This window comes from Ornithodoros turicata, chromosome 7, assembly GCF_037126465.1.
Source record: "Ornithodoros turicata isolate Travis chromosome 7, ASM3712646v1, whole genome shotgun sequence".
Classification (NCBI taxonomy): Eukaryota; Metazoa; Arthropoda; class Arachnida; order Ixodida; family Argasidae; genus Ornithodoros; species Ornithodoros turicata.
Window position 1 is genome coordinate 55,929,527 of NC_088207.1, and position 21,640 is coordinate 55,951,166.

Genomic DNA, 21,640 nt, shown 5'->3' on the forward strand with positions numbered 1-21,640 from the left:
TTACTGCTCCATTTAATAAAGAAGAAAACGTTATTATGTAATGATGATGTTAATATCGCACTTATTGTTTGTGAACTATTATAGATGTTTCCTACTAAAGCAGCAGATGAATTAAGCCGGCGTAGTATTTGTTTACAAATGGCGAAAGGTGAGTTCTTTGCCGGTTCGTTTAAAAAGGCGCGTTGTGCAAAAAGAGTGTTCCTCGCATTGATGTTTCCAAGAATACATTCAAGCTAATGTGCTTACTGGTTTTGTTTTCAGGACCAAGAAACGAAGAAATTGTATCCTTCTCCTTTTGCACTGCCGTTACCTCCGTAGAACCGCGGCCGTGGTACAGAACAGTGACAGCAAGTAAGGGTTCCGGGAAAAAAACGGGCCCGGAAAAAATGGCTCCAGAAAAAGGGTCCCGGAAGAAATGGTCCCAGCTGACATGGGAGTAAAAAAATGGTCCCGTGCCCGCCGATGCGTAGGCTACGTATATCAACGCGCATGAAAAGGAAAAAAAGGGGGAAACCCACGAAGTTCATTTGTTCCTTCTGAGGGTCTCCCTCTTGTTTGCTGAGCCTCATTTTAGAGGAGGTTGTAGCACGATTCACCTGTTACAACTCCCCTGTCATAGTTTAGCGAGTTACGTTGTAAAGAAGAAGAAAAATCGCGTTTTAGTGTAAAGTTTTGGTATATGAGAGGTTATTGGTATGAGGGAGGACCGGTATAAATCGGCAATCTGTGCCATTTCCATTCCAGACCACCCTCTATTATTCGGGAAGATGTTTTGATTTTTTCAGCTGTGCACCTTGGAAATCTAAGGACACAAAAGGGAGGCTAATATTTTTCAATGCAAACATCAAGCAGACGAAGTACCTCTCGTCCATTTAAGAAGTATGAGCTCTTGGACTTGACATTTATCGGTGACCTGCATGGGGATTGGTGATGAATGTTTTATGGTTTCACCCAAGGCAATCATTCAACAACTAAACAGTTTGCTTATAAAGCGTTAGACTTTCACTCGTGCAGTTTTCCAAAGTGATTACTGCGGTGACCGCAACAAATGGTACAGATAACAGCAACCCGTTTTGTCAATAACGGAAATTCTAACTCTAATTTTACGATTACAAGAAAGTCTGCGTTGACACAATGAATGTAATCATCTATATTGATTCCAGTGAAAAAGTGTGTACCCGAAGTTCTGGATCAGTTGTGGAGCAGTAGGTGTTAATACACATTCTAAATCTGTGTATGCAAACAGGTTATCCGTTCATCTCGGACAGCAGCCGCCAGAAATACAAGGACGCAGCGAAACTTCCGTGTGACACCTCGTCTTCTCCCCGAAAGAGGAAATCAAACCGAAACAAAGGTAATCGTGAAGCCATGTGTGTCTCCTACATAAGCCACATGTATCTTGCTAAAAACATCGTTCTCGAGAATGATTTTCGCTTAATAACAGGTCGCCATTTTACCTGTAACAGTGTTTTCTAATACGAGGCTCGCCAAGTTAGGAACTTCTAAAGTGAGCTTTTCTTTCCCACATATTCCATCATTGGCAGGCACGGGACCGTTTTTTCCTCCCATGCCAGCTAGAACCTTTTTTTTTTTCGGGGCCATTTTTTCTGGGACCGTTGTTTTTTTTTTGTTTTGTTTTTTTTCGAGACCATTTTTCCTACATCTGCATGTGAGCTAGCTGTAATGCGTTTGAGTTTGAGGTGTTCTGGGTCAAGAAGGAAAGGACGGGCTTTGGTGCTTATCCTAGAACTCCTCAAACTCGAGGAGTCACACTGTGACCTTCTGCGTTATTTCCTTGACTTTTCCTTCTCAGTCATCATCCCTAGCATATCAGGTACTCCTTGTGTACGGCGGATGGTTCTACGTTGTTTTTGCAGCTGTTCAATTATTGTTGCTTCTCTTTAAAGGTGAGCACTCCTTCACCACTCTGCAATGGCTGCAGTCCATTTTCCCGTATTTTATACAGCCTTTGAGAATACGTATATGTGAGATTCACGAAGATATTGGTTTTTTGAGGTGATTTTAATTCTTCAGTACTTTTGCAGTCTTGTAACTGTGCAGCAATACCTACCGTGATGGGTTTTACCTGATCATCCGTGTTTGGCATATTATAACCAGTGTAGCTTTTGCACCATTACGACACAGCTGGTTCCATCATTTCCGATGCAACGAGGTTTAAAATGAAAGAAAAAATTTTAAAAAGAAAAAAGAAGACGAGAGCATCCATCTATTTATTAATTACGAGACTTTCGTGCATGAAACTGCGCTTCTTCAAGTTAGAAGCAGTGACACAACCAACAGGAGTATCGTGACAAAGAAGGAGACTGGCTAGACGTTCCTAACCACCTCTTTTTTAATTACTATCTCACATGACATTCACACGAGGAGGTGGCAAAAATCCAGTAAGAACAAATGCCATTGACCGCATGACTCTAGGTGGTGTAGTTCTTTTATTATAATTCAATGACACGTTTTCTGGGACACCCTGTATATGACTAGGGCTATGTATCATACATATTATGATAGATACTCTCCGGTTATTCCCGCGGTGGAACCAGCTCTTTCTGTAAAGGCAGGTTGGAATGACAAGTAACTGTCTTTGCAATCTGCCTTTCCAGAAAGAGCTGGTGCTACCTCGCGGAAAGCAGCGAAATGGAGTGGTTGTCAATAGCGGTGTGAAGTAAGGCCATGTACGTCCTGTTCCCGTTTGTCCTAAAGGTTTAAGTGGACATACATCTCGTCGGCAACTGAACATCATTTTTTTACTCGTCAAGGTTTACAAAGTTGTCCCTCCCTCCCACAGGTCTGAGCTTTCCGTACCCAAAGGGTAACATGGCATCTGAACTGACCCTGCTCACCTTTACGACTGTGGTGGAAAGTGTACGCCTCTTTTTAGGTACGTCCGTAACCTTTTGAAACGTTGAGCTACAATCACACTTACTTTTTACTTTTCGTGCACCAATACATGGAGTAAGTTTCCTAAGCTTCCACTTGGTTATTTACGACAACATTGGTTCTGTGTCCGATTGTGTCTCTACGCCGGGGAAAGGTAACCAGGTAACCACCCTTTCGCGGCGCGGGCGGGAAATATTTGGAACAATTCTCACTGACATGTCCCAGAATGATGTGAGCCAGCAATCCGTAATCCTATCCCTTACGGAGACTTCTTTTGTGGTAAGGACCTTGCAGGGATAGTCATTACCATTTTGTTCTAATAAACCCAGTTGCTAGTGTAACGCTGTCTGTCCATGTCCCTGTCACATTACCTCATCATGTTTCAATATCTGTATCCATTTCAGTTTCCGTTACCATCATTGTTGCTTTTCTTTCCATTATGTTTCGGTACTGACCCACCCCCTTATTGTTTCCTTTTTTTTTTTTTGTAAGCTCTGAGACCGTGACAAAACTTAATACCTCCACATATATACTCTGGATTCTATTTTGAGGACTTTAGGGATAAATGCACAGAACAGACAAAAATATACATATATGTTTTTGTTTTTTTTTCTTTGAACAGCTAATATGAACATGGTTTTCATGAACGTTACTCCTGCTTGCAACTTGCAACCCCTCTATTTACTGTACTGTGTTTTCCTTCCTGTTGCAGTTTGATAGTTTTAGTTTTTATTACCTCATTTAATTTTAGCTTGCCTCATTCAGCTTTATCTAATACATTTATCTAAATGATACGGTAAAGGACTGTAATAATTTGGGTCCTGCAGTACCTGAATTATTACCGTAAATTATTTTCGTTTGTGTTTCAGGTATTCCGAGCATGCAATATCCGTTTCTGTTACCATTCCGTTATATTTCCAGTATAATACCATTTCCGTTCCTGTTACCTTTCCCTGCTATTTTTCCGGTATAATACCATTTCCGTTCCTGTTACCTTTCCCTGCTATATTTCCGGTATACTATTTCCGTTTCTGTTACCGTTCCCTGCTATATTTCCGGTATAATACCATTTCCATTCCTGTTACCTTTCCCTGCTATATTTCCGGTATACTAATACCATTTCGGTTCCTGTTACCTTTCCTTGCCATATTTCTGGTATAATACCATTTCCGTTCCTGTTACCGTTCCCTGCTATATTTTTGTTCCTGTTACCTTTCCCTGCTATATTTCCAGTATAATACCATTTCCGTTCCTGTTACCTTTCCTTGCTATATTTCCGGTATAATATCATTTCCGTTCCTGTTACCTTTCCCTGCTATTTTTCTGGTATAATACCATTTCCGTTCCTGTTACCTTTCCCTGCTATATTTCCGGTATACTATTTCCGTTTCTGTTACCGTTCCCTGCTATATTTCCGGTATAATACCATTTCCGTTACCGTTCCCTGCTATATTTCCGGTATAATACCATTTCTGTTCCTGTTACCTTTCCCTGCTATATTTCCGGTATAATACCATTTCCATTTTTGTTACCTTTCCCTGCTCTACACTACCAGGTTTTTCTCCCCCCTTGTTTGCAGGCAAGAAGGGCAATCTGACTGAGCAGAGCACGACGGTGCTGCTGTCCATGTTGTTGACCGTCCCGAGTGCCCTATCCTCCTTTTACTTCCTGCTCTGGCAGACGTACGTGCTTCGCCTGGACATGGTACTTGCCAGCATCCAGCTTCTCTTCCAGGCATTGCAAACTCTCTTTGCAGTTTCCAGTATAGCGAGCTTTGTCAAATGATGTCCTACCGCACACTTGGCATCTAGTCCAGAGGTTTCCCCTTCTTTCTCTTCCAAGACAATTTTCTCTATGCCCCACCCACTGTGCAGCAGCATGCAGGGAAGGGTAACAGAAACAGAAACGGAAACCGTATTGTACTGGAAACATAGCAGGTAACAGAAACGGATATCACACACTCAGAGTTCCTGCAACAGGAACGGAAATAAAAATAATTTGACGTAATACTTCGGGTACCCGAATAATTCAGAGTACCCAAATTGTTACAATCCTTTACTGTATCATTTAGATAAATTTATGAAATAGAGCTGAATGAAGCAAACAAAAATTAACTGACGAACTAAAACAAAAATCAACCAGCAAACTGGAGCATATAAGTAAATACAGCTTCTGATTGGAAGGCACTCTGACCTTGATTGTTTTGCACTCTCCTTCAAAACTCCCGAGCAGGCAAACACGCCTCAAAGCTTACCTAAAAAATGAGGAAAAACACGGACAAGAGGGGGCAGTCCCGAAACGGAAACTTAACAGAAATGAAAACAACAACAACAGTGGTAACGCAGACTAAAACAGAAACAGATGTGGGCCAGCAAAGGGGGCGGTAACAGAAACGGGAAAAGATTCCGTTACCTTTCCCTGGAGGCACGCACACACAGTGGAAGTGTAACAGCCTTCCTTTCCACTGTGCCCGGCCGACAACACCTGTCAAAATGAACAGCTCTCGTCCAATTGGTGCACAAGTAGTGCAGGGAAAGCTCATCACTCATTAATATTGTCGTCGGATGTTCCATTCTACGTAGTTTTTGTCCTTTCAGTACCTCCTTATGCTGCAATGAGGCATATCCCTTCAGATTTTAAAACACAGGCACGGCACAAGAAATGCTCGACAGTGATAAACTGTGATCAGAAGGTACGCTATGTAAACGCGAGGTAGCACCACAAAAAGACACAATTTACGTGAGGCCCCAGAGGACAGCGATTCTACTCCTGCACCAAATCAGTCATTTTGCGCCGTATTGTGCCAAACTGCCCCGAAATAAGATGCTAGGAATTGTAGGCAGTGATTGTAAAGCGTCAGAAAAATAAGGTGCAAAATAGAGCATTCCTTTTTTTTTTGTCACGATGGTGCACATTTTCTTCAAACCACAAGGGCACAGACATGTGGATTCGTTCCGCCTGAAAGTCGAGAAATTGATCCGAAGCGTTCCCAGCACACTGTCTCTTCTTATGTTAGCTTATTTTTCCCCCACTAGCAAGGTAGGCACCATAACCAAACCACGTTAATACATCCTCACACTTCGTAATAGGAGATTTACCGGTGTGTTTCTGTGCTGTCGAGAATCGTCTTCACGCGTAATCCCACGTGATTTCATTCGAGAAACAGCAATTTCCTCACAGCGGTTACGAAGCAAGCCTAATTTGCGCATGTGCCCGCTGGAACGCTCGGCAGTACCGCCGCCAAGGTACTCGGGGAAAATTGACATTTGGGTGCTCCAAGGTGCTCCAGGACTCGTGTTTCCATGCTCCAAATTACACTTCAGGAGTAGCGTCAGAGAGGATAAAAACACGATGTGATAAGAGAGGACGTGAAAGAATGTATATTATGCAAAAAGTTTGAAGGACTGAGTACAGTGTTTATTTACGCTTATGAAAATCCAACACAAACTGCATATATTCCCCTCCCTACACATGCCCCAGTTGTCATCACTAATTGTGTAGTTGCCTGTGCCAGGTGATCTCTGGAAATAAATAGCTCTACGCAATATGTCGTTGCCTTGTGCTTACTTACACAGTCTTAAACGTCGTCACTCAACAATCTTTTTTTATTAACCATTGTTACAGCAATTTTATTAATGTCCTTCAGAGCTCGTTTCAATAACAATAGAGTTCCTATAGAACTTTCTTCTATGCGTGATAAGAAGATGTGTGCCTTCAATGTAGGACTTGCTACTCCTAATGGAGCGTAATTATGAAGCTCTGTTATTTAGAGCGTGCTTTTTTTGATGGTCATGAGCAATCTACTGCTGCCTGTGCCAGTTTGCCACTTATGTGGAGATAATGTACTAGTCAACAAAGATGATTTATGTAAAGCAAATATTTAATATGAATGGAATCTTATCTTAAGCTTAAATCTTATACTCATAGTTGTCCCGCAACATAAAACAACGAATTATTACTTAAATCTTACGATCTAATATAGTAATCTTATAATCTAAATCAATCTTTATAAACCATGTCTCATTCTTTTACTCTTACTACTCTTATGTACTGTTGCCCTCTACACAGAAAATATTTAATCCAGGATGTTAAAATGTAAACGAAGCTCAGATTTTCGGGTAATGAATAACAAATCTCGTACGGTACAAAATGTATGCAAAGTTACTCGAGCAAAAATACCTCCCTAAAATACAGGAGGACCACCAAAAGCATACGTATCAAACCGCGAACCTACAGGCGTGACAAAGCCACGGTGATAGTCGTGTAGTATATTGTCGAGTACGTACTACGGCAAGTATCGTTACGTGCAACTGGAGAAAAAACAAGACTATGCCCCACCCGTACCGCATAAAAGGTGCAGAAGTTTGAAATACACAGACCCAATTCAGAATCTGCCTGGCAGGCACGGGAATATAATACTTCCAAATCCTAATACTGTCCAGATCCTCACTAGCGCTGAAGCTAACGAGTGTGTGCAACTGGCCACGTTCTGCCACGTATCTTACTTGCACAGTCCTGGCAATATGTGCGTTCCCTATTTGGAGTGCAGGACCTTTCAGCGACAGAGCGAGGTAAGCCTAACTTCTGTTTGTTGCAACAGGCAGATACGATACACATTAGAAGTGGAATCAGCAGCCGTAGAGAACGTGGTACAGACTAGAGCACTGCATGGGCACTCGGGCTTACCCGAAAACCTGGGCAGCTTTCTTGTGTGGCCCTGGGCTGGGCTTGGGTTTGACCATTATGGGCTCAGAACCGGGCCCGTACACTGCCGGGCCTGGGTTGGACTGGAGGCTGTGTTATCCCTCTCTTGGTTAGTTAGCCACGGTCAAATTTTACAGCCTCATATGGTGGGCCGGCCTGGGCTGGGCCAGGTAGCCTATAAATTTCTCGGGATTGGGCCTGGGCCTAAAAATATGGCCCGTGCAGTGCTCTAGTACAGGCTGCCAAGGCGCAAAATCTACGAGTGTCCCGTGCTCCAACTCTGTAATCCCAGACATTAAATCGTACGTCCAGGCAGCTGCTGACTGTGACATGCTTGGGAATGGTCCTGTCCTTTTGCTCGAGGAAGAGAGGAAACGTGGCTTAAGCTCCAGTCACAGCAACAAACGTTCCATGTTCGTGGAAGGCGACTTCTCCCCGATTTCCCCCATTTACAACACTGCGGGTTTAAAGGAGCAATGAAAGCTCATTTTCGGCTGCAGCGGATTGATTGTACGACAGGTAACGCGCGTTCTTACGGCCGCAAGAACGGTAACTCCTTCGTCAAGCTGTTGAAGTGACGCTTAACGTACGGATAAGGCCCTGACTTTTCCGCGATTATTGCGAAAACGAGCGGAATTTAGGATGTATCGTGGAATCGGGGGGGGGGGGGTTTACGTGGAATTTTGCTGAACTACAAATCTTATTTGAGGAACACAGCTTTGGTGCCGGAGATGGATGTACCTACGGCTCATAACCAAACGAACGCACACATCCATCCAGTCTTTCTTACTACTGTTTTGCTCCCACCTGCGATAATCCTGTCTAGTGCGTTCCCCATGGCAATGCGTGCAATGACTAGGCATACCCACTTGGGGGGGGGGGGGGGGTAGATAAACAGTGCAAAGGTTATTACGGTACTGAAGAATTCTACAAAAACTCCCAATTGTTTTTCTGCTGTTGCTGCGTTAACTCTGTTATGCTGCAGTTAAAACTGTTAACTGTGTTATTATTACCGTTAAAACACCACAAAATACCATGCGATGCTTAGCTACAACTGCATTTTGGATTTGTGGACACTTTACTTCTGCGTCATGCAAGTTAATAAAGATTTTGTCTTTGTATTTCTTAGCCTAGACGCCCATGCCGCTGAAAACTGCAGAATTTCTGACTCCCTGCCGCAGAATTCGAGATTTTGCCGCAGCGGAAAAACCGGACCCTTATTGTAATGGAGTATGAATGGGAGTGGCGATCACGTCGATATCCTTGTGTCCTGCCGGGAGATATTCCTCCACACGAGGCTCATTTGTATTTTGTGGTAGCAATGCTAAGTGTCATTTCATTGCTCCTTTAAAGGAGGCAGGGCTTGGAGAGGGAGGCCAAGGGTGGTCAGTCTTATCAAATCCCCCTTCGTTCTGTGACATCACTTCAGTGATCCATCACATGAATCACAAACCATGCAAGAGGATAAGCGTTGCTGATCATTATCTTTCATCCTCCCTGTCTGTCTGGCTGGCTGGCACTGCTTTTCAGTAGGACAACCTTGTCCTTGTCCTTGTCCAAAAGCAGAAATTGCCCAGTACTTTGGCTTCCTGGACGGAGTTTGTATCGTTCACAGTGGAGCAAGATTGTAGCAAGCGTGTGCCGGCATCTTGAAAAAAGTTGCGACAAAATGTGATGTTGCTGAAGAAGGTGGTTCTCTACTTGGCCGCCAGGCTGCCCAAGAGGGTGGCGTTGCGCTCCCGAAGCTCCCTGTTTTCGGACATCAGTTCGCCGAGTTCCTGAAATAATTGGACTAAAATTGATTCACAGATACGAGGGGGAGTCTGAAAACGTGACAATAACTAACATAAACGCACGTTGACTCGACACACCTAAGTTTGCCAAAGTGATGTTCGTAGGTAGGGATCCGCATTTTGGGCGTTTGCCGAAAAAAAAACACCCGCCAAATATTTTTGCTGTCTAGTTTCGTCTTCGTCCCTACGCTGAATATATACCGACTCCCCCGCTATAACTAGAGGCTGAAGTTTTAGGGTTTTACCCGATTCTTCCCCGAATTTGCACCCCGAATTGAAGGTTGCCTCTTTAGGGTGAAACCCGATTTTTACCAGGAAAATTGCCCTCTCTGGGATGTCTGTAGGTATGCACCATCTTACTTATTTGACAGAAAAATGTAGTTGCATCACCGTTTGTACCAAACCGCTACAGTTAGTTTCAATAAGTGAGCCCGATTTTTCCCCGATTTTAGCGTAATGGAAGATTTTTAACCCGAATTTGCATAAATTTAGTGCACATGTTTATTTACCCGATTTTTACCCCCCGAATTTAGAAAAAAATATTTCCCGAAAACTTCAGGCTCTAGCTATAACCCACATGTTCAGGGATACGAGAAACTATAACTTGCTATGCTGACAATCTTAACGTAGAGGACACGGAGGGTTAATATCGTATACAGTATCATTTTTAGCAATTTGTTTTATTCGTACAGACACAACACACCAAATGGCTGCGTCCCATGTTCCTCCTTGCTTTCTAGAAGACATGCAATTTCAAGGTAGGGTACAGGCACGACTTAATTTCGTGTCGTCCTTATATACTTTCAAAGGCAGATGGTAAAAGGCTACCTTTCCGAGAGTGATGACTTTCCTCTCAAGGGTGTGGATACGGACGTCCTTCTCCTTGAGGAGATCCAGCAGACGACAATTCTCTTCCCTTGCCCTCTCCAGCAGCTACAAAAGGAAGGTCAACTTCCACAAATACTGCCATGGTACTTTACATACACAATAGCCCTTTGCAACACAGTATAGCACTGCACGGGCACGGGATTACCCAAAAACCCGAGCCCGACCCCGCCCACGGGTCGGGCCGTTGAGTATCGCATCACTTGAATATCATTATGAATGCTTATCACAACTTATCTGACTTTTGAGGGGAGAAAAAGCGCAAATTATACGCGCATGTTAGTTCCCTTACATTGAGCTATGGAGTTACCCAAGATTAAAGTACAGCATTTCTTCCGCTAAAATACCGCCGGAACAGCAGACTCCGAAACAACGGTGAACGATGTATACATAGTGCCTAAATATTGCCTCGGGAATTTTTAGCTTTCAGTTTCAGTAAGTTATGTAACGTGAAAAACTGCCGCTTCCTATACATTGTCAACAGTGCCCTACTCCACCAATTTTTTTTAGCTGTTGGGGCATCACAGACACTTTGAAATTCACTCTAAATGACACATTTACTACAGGTTTTCCCGGCGATTTTAATCCAAGTGCCAGCTAAATTAATCCATGCCCCATAAAGTTTGCATGGCACATGGATTAATTTAGCTGGCACTTGGATTAAAACCCGGAAAAACTGGCACCATGAAAAACCTGTAGAAGCATAACAACACAAGCGGATATTGTGCTCCGAAATCGTAAAAAAAAACACCAAAAATAATTAGCGTAGCTAAGTTTCAACTGCTACGAAACTCCCTAAACCTGCAGCAGTGGCAGGCTAAGAGAGCAGCAGTCCACGATTTATCCACGACCAACTATGCCAAAATGGAAATTTCACATAAAATTTTAGTGTTAATATTAAATCCTCCAACGTGTAGTTTAGCTCCTGCACACCGCTCTTCTTCAGGAGCTATGCTGCAAACAACTATGAAGAGGAACAAAAAGGATGGAAGGATTTAACGCAAAAGGACAAAGCACTAGGTGGGCTTCACTGCAATGCTCATGTACCCCGCGATAATCAGTCTCCTAAAAAATTACCAAAAGTACTAGTAGAAAAAGTAGAAGACTACTTTGCGCCGCCCTGTGCATTTGCAATGACACAGCTGAGTTCCCAGGACACAGTGTCGCCACCTGCAAAGTGCAGCAACGTTGTACCTCCTCTGGTCGTTCGCTGCAGGGAGTCTGTGGCCTCCCATTGGTCGGAGCAGTGGCTTTGCCCAGGAGCTCACAGAGGGCGCTCTCCTGCGCCAGGCTCATGGTGGAGTCCGACTGGTTGACAGCACTGTCGTAGTCCTGGTTGTCTTCGTCGTCTGCATCCAAATCTGAGGGACTGAGATAACGAAGCTGGTTAAAGGGGAGGTGTTTGTGACACTTTGGCTCACGTTTAGCTGGATGTGCGTAAACTATGGTTATGTGCATCAATGTGAACAACAATACACTCAAGATTTTACAGTAGAGGGGGTGTAACGAACGCGTAGAAAAGTGACACCACAAATTATGAACTTATCCAACTCCAATTTCGCGGCAGGAGCCCCCACTGCCTACAGGAGAGCGATACAAGCCAATCCAAGCCAACATCTGGCAAGCCAGAGACCTTACAGTATCTACCGCTATGTTCTATCAGTGATGGCCAGTAGTTAACTACATGTAGTTAAACCTACTAGTTGAACTACTTGATTGTAGTTACAAAGTAGTTATCAACTACATGCAGAAATGTAGTGGCAACTACTAATTAAACTACTAGTTCGAGTAGTTAACTACAGCAGTTAGGTTACCGCAGGCGCCAACTACTCGCGATTTTTCCGCAAGCTTTACGGCACGACTGTGCTTCCGACTTTTACCTCGAGCTGCTTGTGTGTTGAGAACGGAGGTGCAGAGCAATTGTGCCGCGCACGTGTACTCCTCAACTCGCGTTAGCCTCAATCATCGATGAATTTGCGCCTCGGTCGCACGCAAATAAGTTTCGCCTTCCTACATGCGTGTGTTGTGTTTCTAAAGGCTGTGTTTTGTGTTTCTGTGTCTGTGTTTCTGTGTTTCATGTGTCATGTCAGGAATGTGGGTTTGTTTATATTTCCCTGTGAACAGGGCACATATTTCTGGTATAGTACCGTTTCTGTTACCTTTCCCTGGTTCTTCCAACTTCATCTTTCACTTACCTCTTGTTGTTCCTTAGCGAAAACTTGCGCCCTCCTTCTGCCTGCACACGGTACGTAGCATCATTGTAACGATTTGTCGGCTCCTCATATTCGGTGTGCCTCACCTCCGTAACACTTTCCGCCCCTAACGGAGGGGTGTCCACGGGGGATGTCTCGTTGAGTGTCGTGTTGCGACGTGTTTCTGCGCACACGTTGAGCAGTTCCTCCTCCTCTTCTCCCGTGCTGCCCCCTGTACTCTGAAAGACGGTCATTTCAGTCTTGTTGAAAAATGTCGAGGCAGCCCAGAGTTGCCAACACACACAAAAAAAAGTCCAGTTTGAAATACTGGCGGATATGAACGTGCAAGTAGCACATGGTCATTGTGGTTCCTCTGTGCGGTGGGCTTGAAGTATTTGCTGTCACGTTGCATTCACACGCGCCAGACTTTTTTTTTTTTACTGATCAAACAAATAAAAATAATTATTTTTATTTCTTTATATTTTTTAATTATTTTTATTCTTTGACGTTCCTTTCCTTCTCGTACCCTCTGACAGCAAGTCCTGTTTGTCACAAACCGGCCCCGTGGCCGTTTTTGGCCACTAATAAAACACGATTATTGTCATTATTATTATTATTATTATTATTATTATTATTATTATTATTATTATTATCTATGTCTGACAGTAGACTACCCGAAATGCATGCCCTCTCACCTCCGTGGATTGCAAGTGCACAACTCCCGTGCTGCGTCTCTTCTCTCGCAGTTTTCGTCTTTCGCGTTGTACCTTCACCTTGTTGGCGTGATTCGGCCGTGGACACCGTTTGTCTTTCGCTCTCGGCTTTGGTGACGCGTCGTACTCCTGCTGCTGCTGCTGCTGCCCGACGGCCGGAAAGTCGACCATCAGCGGAGCGACGTCCCCCATCTCTTGTACCTCACGTGTCGACGAGGTCCTTGTCGCCCTGGCGGTTCTGACCCTGGAACGTCGCGAGCACTGGACCTCGTACTCATGGTCAATGTCTTCTTGGCTCAGCGAACTCGATGCCATAGCTTCGGTTGTAGTGTTAGCAGTGTCCAGCCGTCTGACCCGTTTCGTTCCAGAGTGGAGGCAATTCACCAGAAGGAATGTGCATAAGCTGTCACGGTTTTGGAATTTGGAGACATGGTCGCCGTACGAATTCCACTGTAGCAGAAATCCGCAGCGTCCAGCCCTGAGTCATCTTGTTGTCAAACTGCGTTTTTGCTTCGTGGAGTGGAGGGAGGGTGGCGCCACTGGTCAGTGTCGTCTGCGAGCGCGATTCGTAGCCGCTCTTCTCGTCTGCACAACCGCCTATGCCGCCTGCAATGCGTCGGCCGGTGTCGTCGATCCTTCTTCTTCTTCCTCTTGGTCTTCTTCTTCTTCCACCTCAGACGCTCGCCGTTATCCACCAAGGGAGATTGACCAAGGCTAAACTATTAGTCACAAGCTGCGATTGGCAGCGCACCAGTCTTTTTCTTTCTTTTTTTCAATCTCAAATGTTGCGTACAACGTGTAAAATACAAGCCAAATTAGTACAACGGGTACAAGTACAACGGGTTCGAATCCTGGTGCCGGCTAGTGCTGTCTGGGGTTTTCATCAAGCTTTCCCAGATGATTGTGGTGCTTGTAGAACAGCTCACAGAGGTGGGCAACGTCATGACTGACGCCCTGGGGGAATGTGCGTCCTGGGCCGACTTCTAAGGGAACGCTGGTCCGGAAAGCTGTCTATCTCAGCGTCTATTCCAATCAGCTCGGTCGCTACAAAACCACGTGTCCAACGCGAACGTCATTTTCCACTTTTTGGAGTGCATGGTTTCGTTTTTGGCTCATTTGCATAGCAACATTTAGTATTTATATCTCAAAGTGCGTGCGCGTTTCAGGAGTTTTGAGAAAGAGGGTGGATTCAAATAATGGTCACCTCCAATTCTGCTGTCTCGCACTTTCGCGAAAACATATAGGATTAAAAACTTAATTAATGAACTTTAGGTATAATTAGTCGTCCTCCGGAAACATTTATGAAAAAGTAGATACGTTGTCGATAAAATAGCAGAAACAGGGTGCATATAGCTCTTTCTGGTCACCATAGGTTAATTTATTCGCGTGTCTCGAAATGAATTTCTACTTTCAGTTGAGAAGCGCTGCATTCGTCACGGAAAGGACCTGTGGTTTACCTCAGCCCCTATACCATCAAGACATCCTATTGGCAAGGTTGCATAGAAGGCGTACGAAATTGGATTGTCAACACCAACTCCTCTATGTCTATAGACTATAGACTATATATATATATATATAGACTATAGACGATGTCTATAGACTATCCCTTCCCAGCGCCGCACTTGGAAGCTAGCGGTGGCGCTAGTCATCGTCCCAACCTCAACTTCCTCAACTTCTAGAATACTTTGTACTTCAGCTTACCTTAGTATTTCTGTTCAAGCGCTGGATATTCCACGGAAGATGTTTCATTCTGAGGTTGATTACCATCATCATTCTACGCGTTTCCATACGAGCTATTGCTGTCGTCTGCTACAGTAGTCGTACTTAGGCTTCTGCGCGTTCAGAATTCAAATTTCTATCGTCCAATCGTGATGCAGATCTCGCGTGCCGATGAGTAGCGCCCCTAGCGGATTGTGCGGACGGGCTCCTCATAGGGGTTGCAGACAATGACATGGTCGTTATAAATAATCTAGTAGGTCTTGGTATAGATGGCGTGGCTGCTGTGGCTGATTGCCACGGCTAGCTGCATCAGCATCAAGCATCGCGTGCAGTCCTTAGCCTTCTTGTACGGGTATTTGTATGATCCCTCGCACATCTGCCTGTCAAGACGTCGTCCCACCTGGACAACCCTTCGGAGGCGCAGCCCGTTGAGGGCGAAGCCCTACAGGTATGTGCGTCTTAGCGTAACTTCGCTCCTTCGAACTGTCATGGCATTGCTCAATATCAACGGACGTGTGAATCTTGCTGCAAGCAGGGGCGGATTCAGGATTTTGCTGTGTCGGGGGTAAAGGCCATAGACAGCATGCTAGACATGCGATCTAGGGCCAGTTAAGTACTATATGTGAAGACAGAAATTGAGGAGAGGGTCAGGACATCAGGACCCTCCTCTAGATCCGCCCCTGGCTGCGAGTATAGTTCGTATTGTAGTCGTGGAGTTTCACTAGCAATATCTTGTTTTGTTGGGTAAATAAAACGGGTATAATATTGTGCACGCCCTTCATGATATGAACAGATGCTATCTTACCTGCACAATCGCTATTTTGGCCACCACCAGGAGCAAGATCTGAATGCGCCTCGTCTTGAGGTACCCATGTTTACGGGCGGGGGACTGCAGTGTTGCACCCCTCGAAGGAAGGTTATAAAAGTCAGTGAGTGTGATAAGGCCGTGCAGCGAAGAAGACCTCGCGAAAATGGAGACCTTATCTACTTTATCGCTATAAGCGAGATGGATATTCCGCTTATAGCGGTGACCCTCAAATGATTCCTTCGATTTTTAAAAGTAACTCGTGTACAAGTTACTTATACCAGATGTTCTCAAAACGTCCCCCCGAGGGAACAGCCGTATATGCGATGGGCAGATATAACCACACGGAGACCGCGTTCAACTACAACTAAACATTTATTACGAGTCACCATGCCCGAGGCCCCCCTCCCCAGTTCGTTATTTAGAAAACTGACCTCGTTCGGAAGGTGGATCCCTACCACGGGGACTTCGGCGTCGTCCGATGACCATTGGTTGGTTGTAAATAGGTTTGCAGTTGGAAGAAGAGTTGATATGCTCTCTGAGGGGCAAGCCAGATAGACCTCTCCCTGGTTGTAAGCGAATTACGTCATAGTGTTCGACAGCGCCTCCAATTTGGTAGAGTTGAACTATGCTCGAAGCTAGAGGCGAACAAAGTCGCACCCGAACGACACAGTCTCGAGGGGATTACGATGGTCCCTGAAAGGAACGCGACCTTCGGTCCTACCTTTTTTTCAATAGACCTCTACCCGAGAAACGTCATCATGACGTTCGTAGACAGACTGAAACCGAAACAAATCTGAAGGGGAGGGCTGGATTCCACGAATGGGCGCACTTGTTCGCTGCCTCCTATTGAAAGAAAAGTAGGACCGAAGGTCGCGTCCCTGTGAGGAACCATCGTAATCCCCTCAAGATCGTGGCTTTCGGGCGCGACCTTGTTTGCCCCTAGCTTCGAGCATAGTTCAACTCTACCAAACTGGTGGCGCTGTCGAACACTATGACGTCATTTGTTTACAAACAGGGAGAGGTATATAGGATGCAGCGAAGAAGTGCCCATTCGTGGAACCCAGCCCCCCTCTTCCGATTTGTTTCTTTTTCAGTCTGTCTACCAACTCGATGATATGGCATTAAGGACATCGGCCGGTTTGTCCAATGTATTGTTTTCGTGTAGACGTGCACGGTGGTAAACACCGCTTTTATTAGACCTGCCCCTAAGCAGGGGGGGGGGGAAACACCCTCATGTGTACGTCACGTGTTGAAGGACTCGTTACAGGAAGGGCTCATGGAAGTGGAGCTGGAAGAGTCCCCCACTGCTGCTGTAGTGGAGCAAGGTGGAGGAGCTCCGCGGGTGGTCACCGCCAGTCGGCTGCCATACGTCATCATCTGCACGGCAAGCAGTAGATCTTTCCAGAATGCATTCATATAGGCGGAGTGAAGACGTCCTTTTAAAGTGGGACAAAACCGCAACAAAATCACCACAACGATTGTGACATAGCAGTAACCCTTGAAGTGTCAGGAACATACATACGCAATGTTGCGTTCCCAAAGTGCGTAGATTTTATTCCAACGAATTATTACGAAGTAAGCGCTTCGCCTCTGTGAAGCAAGAGGGCGCTGAAAGCAACACTGCCGACGTCATCCTGCATGGAAGAATGCGAGCTTCGTAGCAGACGACAATGCCGGGTGACGTCGCAGTATCTTCCTCCGGGCGAACCGCTGTGCGCTTTGCTCGTTGGTTTCGGTTTTGGTATTGTCATCATTTACGAATTATTTACTCGCACGAAATGAATGTGAATGTTGTATTCGGCAACAAAATCATCACAACGATTGTGACATAGCAGTAACTCTTGAAGTGTCAGGAACATACATACGAAATATCACGTTCCCAAAGTGCGTAGATTTTATTTGAACGAATTATTACGAAGTGAGCGCTTCGCCTCTGTGAAGCAAGAGGGCGCTGAAAGCAACACTGCCGACGTCATCCTGCATGGAAGAATGCGAGCTTCGTAGCAGACGACAATGCCGGGTGACGTCACAGTATCTTCCTCCGGGCGAACCGCTGTGCGCTTTGCTCGTTGGTTTCGGTTTTTGTATTGTCATCATTTACGGATTAATTACTCGCACGAAATGAATGTGAATGTTGTATTCGGCAACAAAATCATCACAACGATTGTGACATAGCAGTAACCCTTGAAGTGTCAGGAACATACATACGCAATGTTGCGTTCCCAAAGTGCGTAGATTTTATTCCAACGAATTATTACGAAGTGAGCGCTTCGCCTCTGTGAAGCAAGAGGGCGCTGAAAGCAACACTGCCGACGTCATCCTGCGTGGAAGAATGCGAGCTTCGTAGCAGACGACAATGCCGGGTGACGTCACAGTATCTTCCTCCGGGCGAACCGCTGTGCGCTTTGCTCGTTGGTTTCGGTTTTGGTATTGTCATCATTTACGAATTATTTACTCGCACAAAATGAATGCGAATGTTGTATTCGGTATCGAGGGAGCGGTCCGTGTTCGGTATGATGCTCACCTAATTTTCCGAAGTCTCCCTTAAGTGTCTTCAGACTTGGGCTTAAAATTGCGAAATTTAAGCCAACATTGTATTCTCGCAAAAGAGTTTCTCTGTGCGGCAGTTATGCAAAATTAATTTCCGATTTAAAAAAAAAAGAATCAATCAGCAAGATGTAGCTACCCCCTGTCAACTTGTTACTTGACAAGCGCTAACCGAGGTCGCACATGGGGGAACGATATCCTTCGACTGGGCGATAAACGCTCAGAGCGCGTAATGACGTCACCTACGTCTTCGCGAAACCGAAACTTGTGAAAGCTTGCCAGTTCCTCGAAAAGTTAGTAGAATTACATAACGTTTGCTGATGCTGTTTATATTTCGCACATTGGGTGTTTGAGTTATGTCTTCATATAAAGAGAAATGAAGAAGATAAATTTAACATGTTACTAGTGGTGCTTCGAAGAAAAAAACGATGCCACATTACAGCATGTCTTGACCAAGGAGGAAGTGCCAATGATAGATATATACCTGGTGTTTCACGAAGGTCTCCCAGCTGAATAATTCGTAAACAGGTGGCGCTATCGAATAACTTTCTTTTTCCTTGAGACATTGGCTGAGAACTGAGCAGTAAGCGGCTCATTTGCATGCACTAATTAATTTATTTATTAATTTAATTATTAATTAATTAAAACCATTACTTCAAATTTTTACTTCGGACGCTTTCCGAACCTCTATTTTACGTATTGGGACATTCAGCTAAACATATTCCGGAAAAAAAAAAAAAAAAAAAGAAGCTTCGCCACTTAGTGATTCCGGGTAATTAATTGGTTTCGGTTTACATATTTATTGCGCGGATTAGCGTGGTGTTCATCCGCTCGGTTCGCACACGGGGGTGCAAGCGCTTGTAATCGTAGTGACAAAGGGGCACCACCAGACCCACCAAGCGATACAACGCGCGCGAGTTCCCATAGAAGTTCACGTAAAACCTTTCTCGATTTTTTTTTTTTTTTTTTCTGGCTATGCTACTGAAAAGGCGAGAGCAGTCACATAATATTTCCACGTAGGTAGGCGTGGTGATGCTCGTCGTCGGCGTAGCAGTGACCACGTACAAGCTCCAGGCCGGCAGCAACATTTTGTCCTTCTTCAACAAGTCTTTCGTAACGCTCCTGTCGAACACGAGCAACACAGGCAGCAACGAATCTACTGCCCCCAAACACCTATTGAAACACGAAAGGCGAACCGTCGACTCGGAGAGCACCTGCAAGTCCGACGTGTGCGGATGGCTGGAAGGCTACCTCCGCAGCAAGTTTAACGCCTCCGTAAACCCGTGCCACGATTTTTACGGCTATGTCTGTTCGCGCCATTGGTTTGCAAACGACCTGGACATTCAGCACAGGCTCTACATCGACAGGACGGCAGGCATGCTCATGATGGATATTGAAAAGTTCTTCCGTGACTACCTGAAGCAGAACGAAGAGAGATACCACAAGTACCCCGGGGTGTTCCTCCACCAGGCCATATCGTTACTACCCAAGTGCCAATCGGAGGAGAAGAACGATAAGAACATGACGTCCTTAAAGGCCTTACTGGAGGAATACAACTTGGGAAGCTGGCCTTACCGGAAGGCACCGCGCGGAGTCAGTATTGTCACGGTATCGGCCTTCGTAGACCGAGACCTGGCCGTCTTTCCCTTCGCTAAGGTGACCCTCCGCAAGCCTTTTGAAGACGATCGGGGATATACCGTGCACCTGGACAAACCGAGCCTCACCCTGAAAAGACACCAACTCGCTTTCCTGGACGAATCCGTAGAGAACTACACCCGCAAAGTTGCCCTGGCTCTGTCGTTCCTTGACAAGCAAGAGGAGGAACAAGCCGAGGCCATCGTCCAGCTGGAGAAGAAACTGCTGAGCGCCATGCCAGTTACACGCTTTGTAGAGTTCCAGGACCGCATTAAACGCATCGGCCAGTTGGAACGCAAGGGAAAATGGGACTGGAAAGAGTACCTCACCATCCTGTTTCAAGACATTGAAGTCTTCGACAGCGACAAACCGGTGGCGGTGCTCAATCAGGAGTACCTCAACAAAATGGCGGCTATCTTGAACGAAACCGAAACCGTCACCCTCCTCAACTACGTGGGATACAGGCTCGTGGTACAAGTGTCGCCGCTGTTAGCGAAGGCGGCTAACCCGCTCTTGAGACTCAGCCACGACGACTATCGAGAGTTTGTCCCAGACCGGCTACAAGCATGCATGCATCTTCTCGAACGCGTCTACAAGCATGGCGTGCGATTTTTTGCTCGAATGACCTTCAGCAAGAACAATGCCACGTTGCTGCTCAAACACTACGACCACAGTATGTCAAACATTGAGACGCAACTCAAGGGAACGATGGCCGACCGCCTCTTGTCCACGTCCTCCTGGTTGGACCGTTCCGCCATCGGCATTGGCGTCGATAAGATCGAGAACATTCGCTTCGTTTTCTTGGGCAGCACGGACGACATCAACAGCATCGCTAATTATTACAACTTCAACGCCCAACCGCTGGACGGGAGTCACTTGTTGGAAAGCTTTCGGGAAATTCATGCAGGGACTAGGAATATCTACTGGGAAACCAAGCCTCCGAAAGATGATTTAGACGCACGCTATGAACACAGTGCGTTGTCTCCTGGCTTCGAGTACATGTTCGGTCGCAATGTCCTCTTCATTCCCCACGGGAACATTGCCTTCCTCAACGACATCTCCAAGACCATTGAGCCTCTCCTCTATCCTCTGCTCCTGCCCAACGTGCTCCGCGGCATGTTTGCGGCCGTCGACCGCAGAGGCGCCACCGTCGACCATAACCTTGCTGTTGCAACGTGGTGGAACACGGACGAACTGAGCAAGTTCTCGCAGATGGAACTCTGCTTCCAGGACCAGTACTACATTGAGATCAGAGACCTCGTTGGAGACAACTTCGACGCCCGCATACGGCTCGACGAAAACATCGCAGACAACGCCATAGTGGCCCCGTTGCACGACGTCTACTACAAGGCAGTCACGTCACAGGGAGTATCACTGGAGAAGCAAAGGCTTTCGGTGGACGTCGGGGACTTGGACTTGCAGAAGTTGTTCTTTGTCCTGTACGCGTTGGGATTGTGCGATAATCCGCTACGGGAAGCTGCCGTCCGAAGGATTCGGTACGAAGAAATGCCAGGGCGGCTCAGAGTTAACATTCCACTCATGAATTTTCCAAAGTTCTCTAGCGCCTTCAACTGTCCTGTAGGATCGCCCATGAACCCAGCGAGGAAGTGCTCTGTGTGGTGAACTGCCTTTGTTTTATGATGACCTGTTGTTGTTTGGCTTATTGTCACTACTGCGGGATCGTGGTGAACATTAAAGATGCCGTTACGATATGGCAGGTTGGTTATTTCACGCTATAGCATGGCAGAG

At 45.7% G+C, this 21,640-nt stretch overlaps 3 protein-coding genes across 3 annotated transcripts; 2 read left to right on the top strand and 1 right to left on the bottom strand.

Moving 5' to 3' along the window:
* Positions 1-138: 138 nt before the first annotated feature.
* Positions 139-6,442, top strand: LOC135400655 (uncharacterized). The gene is made up of 6 exons (XM_064632485.1): positions 139-148; positions 262-351; positions 1,247-1,354; positions 2,804-2,896; positions 4,475-4,599; positions 6,076-6,442. The coding sequence occupies exons 1-6, from the start codon at positions 139-141 to the stop codon at positions 6,250-6,252; spliced, it is 603 nt and encodes a 200-aa protein (XP_064488555.1). The 3' UTR covers positions 6,253-6,442.
* LOC135401635 (PRKC apoptosis WT1 regulator protein-like) lies at positions 6,291-13,817 on the bottom strand. Its single transcript, XM_064634145.1, has 6 exons — positions 13,165-13,817; positions 12,577-12,708; positions 12,473-12,513; positions 11,472-11,646; positions 10,221-10,325; positions 6,291-9,377 (listed from the first exon to the last, which is right to left on the bottom strand). The coding sequence occupies exons 1-6, from the start codon at positions 13,495-13,497 to the stop codon at positions 9,297-9,299; spliced, it is 867 nt and encodes a 288-aa protein (XP_064490215.1). The 5' UTR covers positions 13,498-13,817; the 3' UTR covers positions 6,291-9,296.
* A 1,358-nt stretch (positions 13,818-15,175) lies between these two features.
* LOC135401640 (neprilysin-21-like) lies at positions 15,176-21,603 on the top strand. Its single transcript, XM_064634151.1, has 3 exons — positions 15,176-15,349; positions 16,977-17,093; positions 19,277-21,603. The coding sequence occupies exons 2-3, from the start codon at positions 16,986-16,988 to the stop codon at positions 21,512-21,514; spliced, it is 2,346 nt and encodes a 781-aa protein (XP_064490221.1). The 5' UTR covers positions 15,176-15,349; positions 16,977-16,985; the 3' UTR covers positions 21,515-21,603.
* Positions 21,604-21,640: the final 37 nt, after the last annotated feature.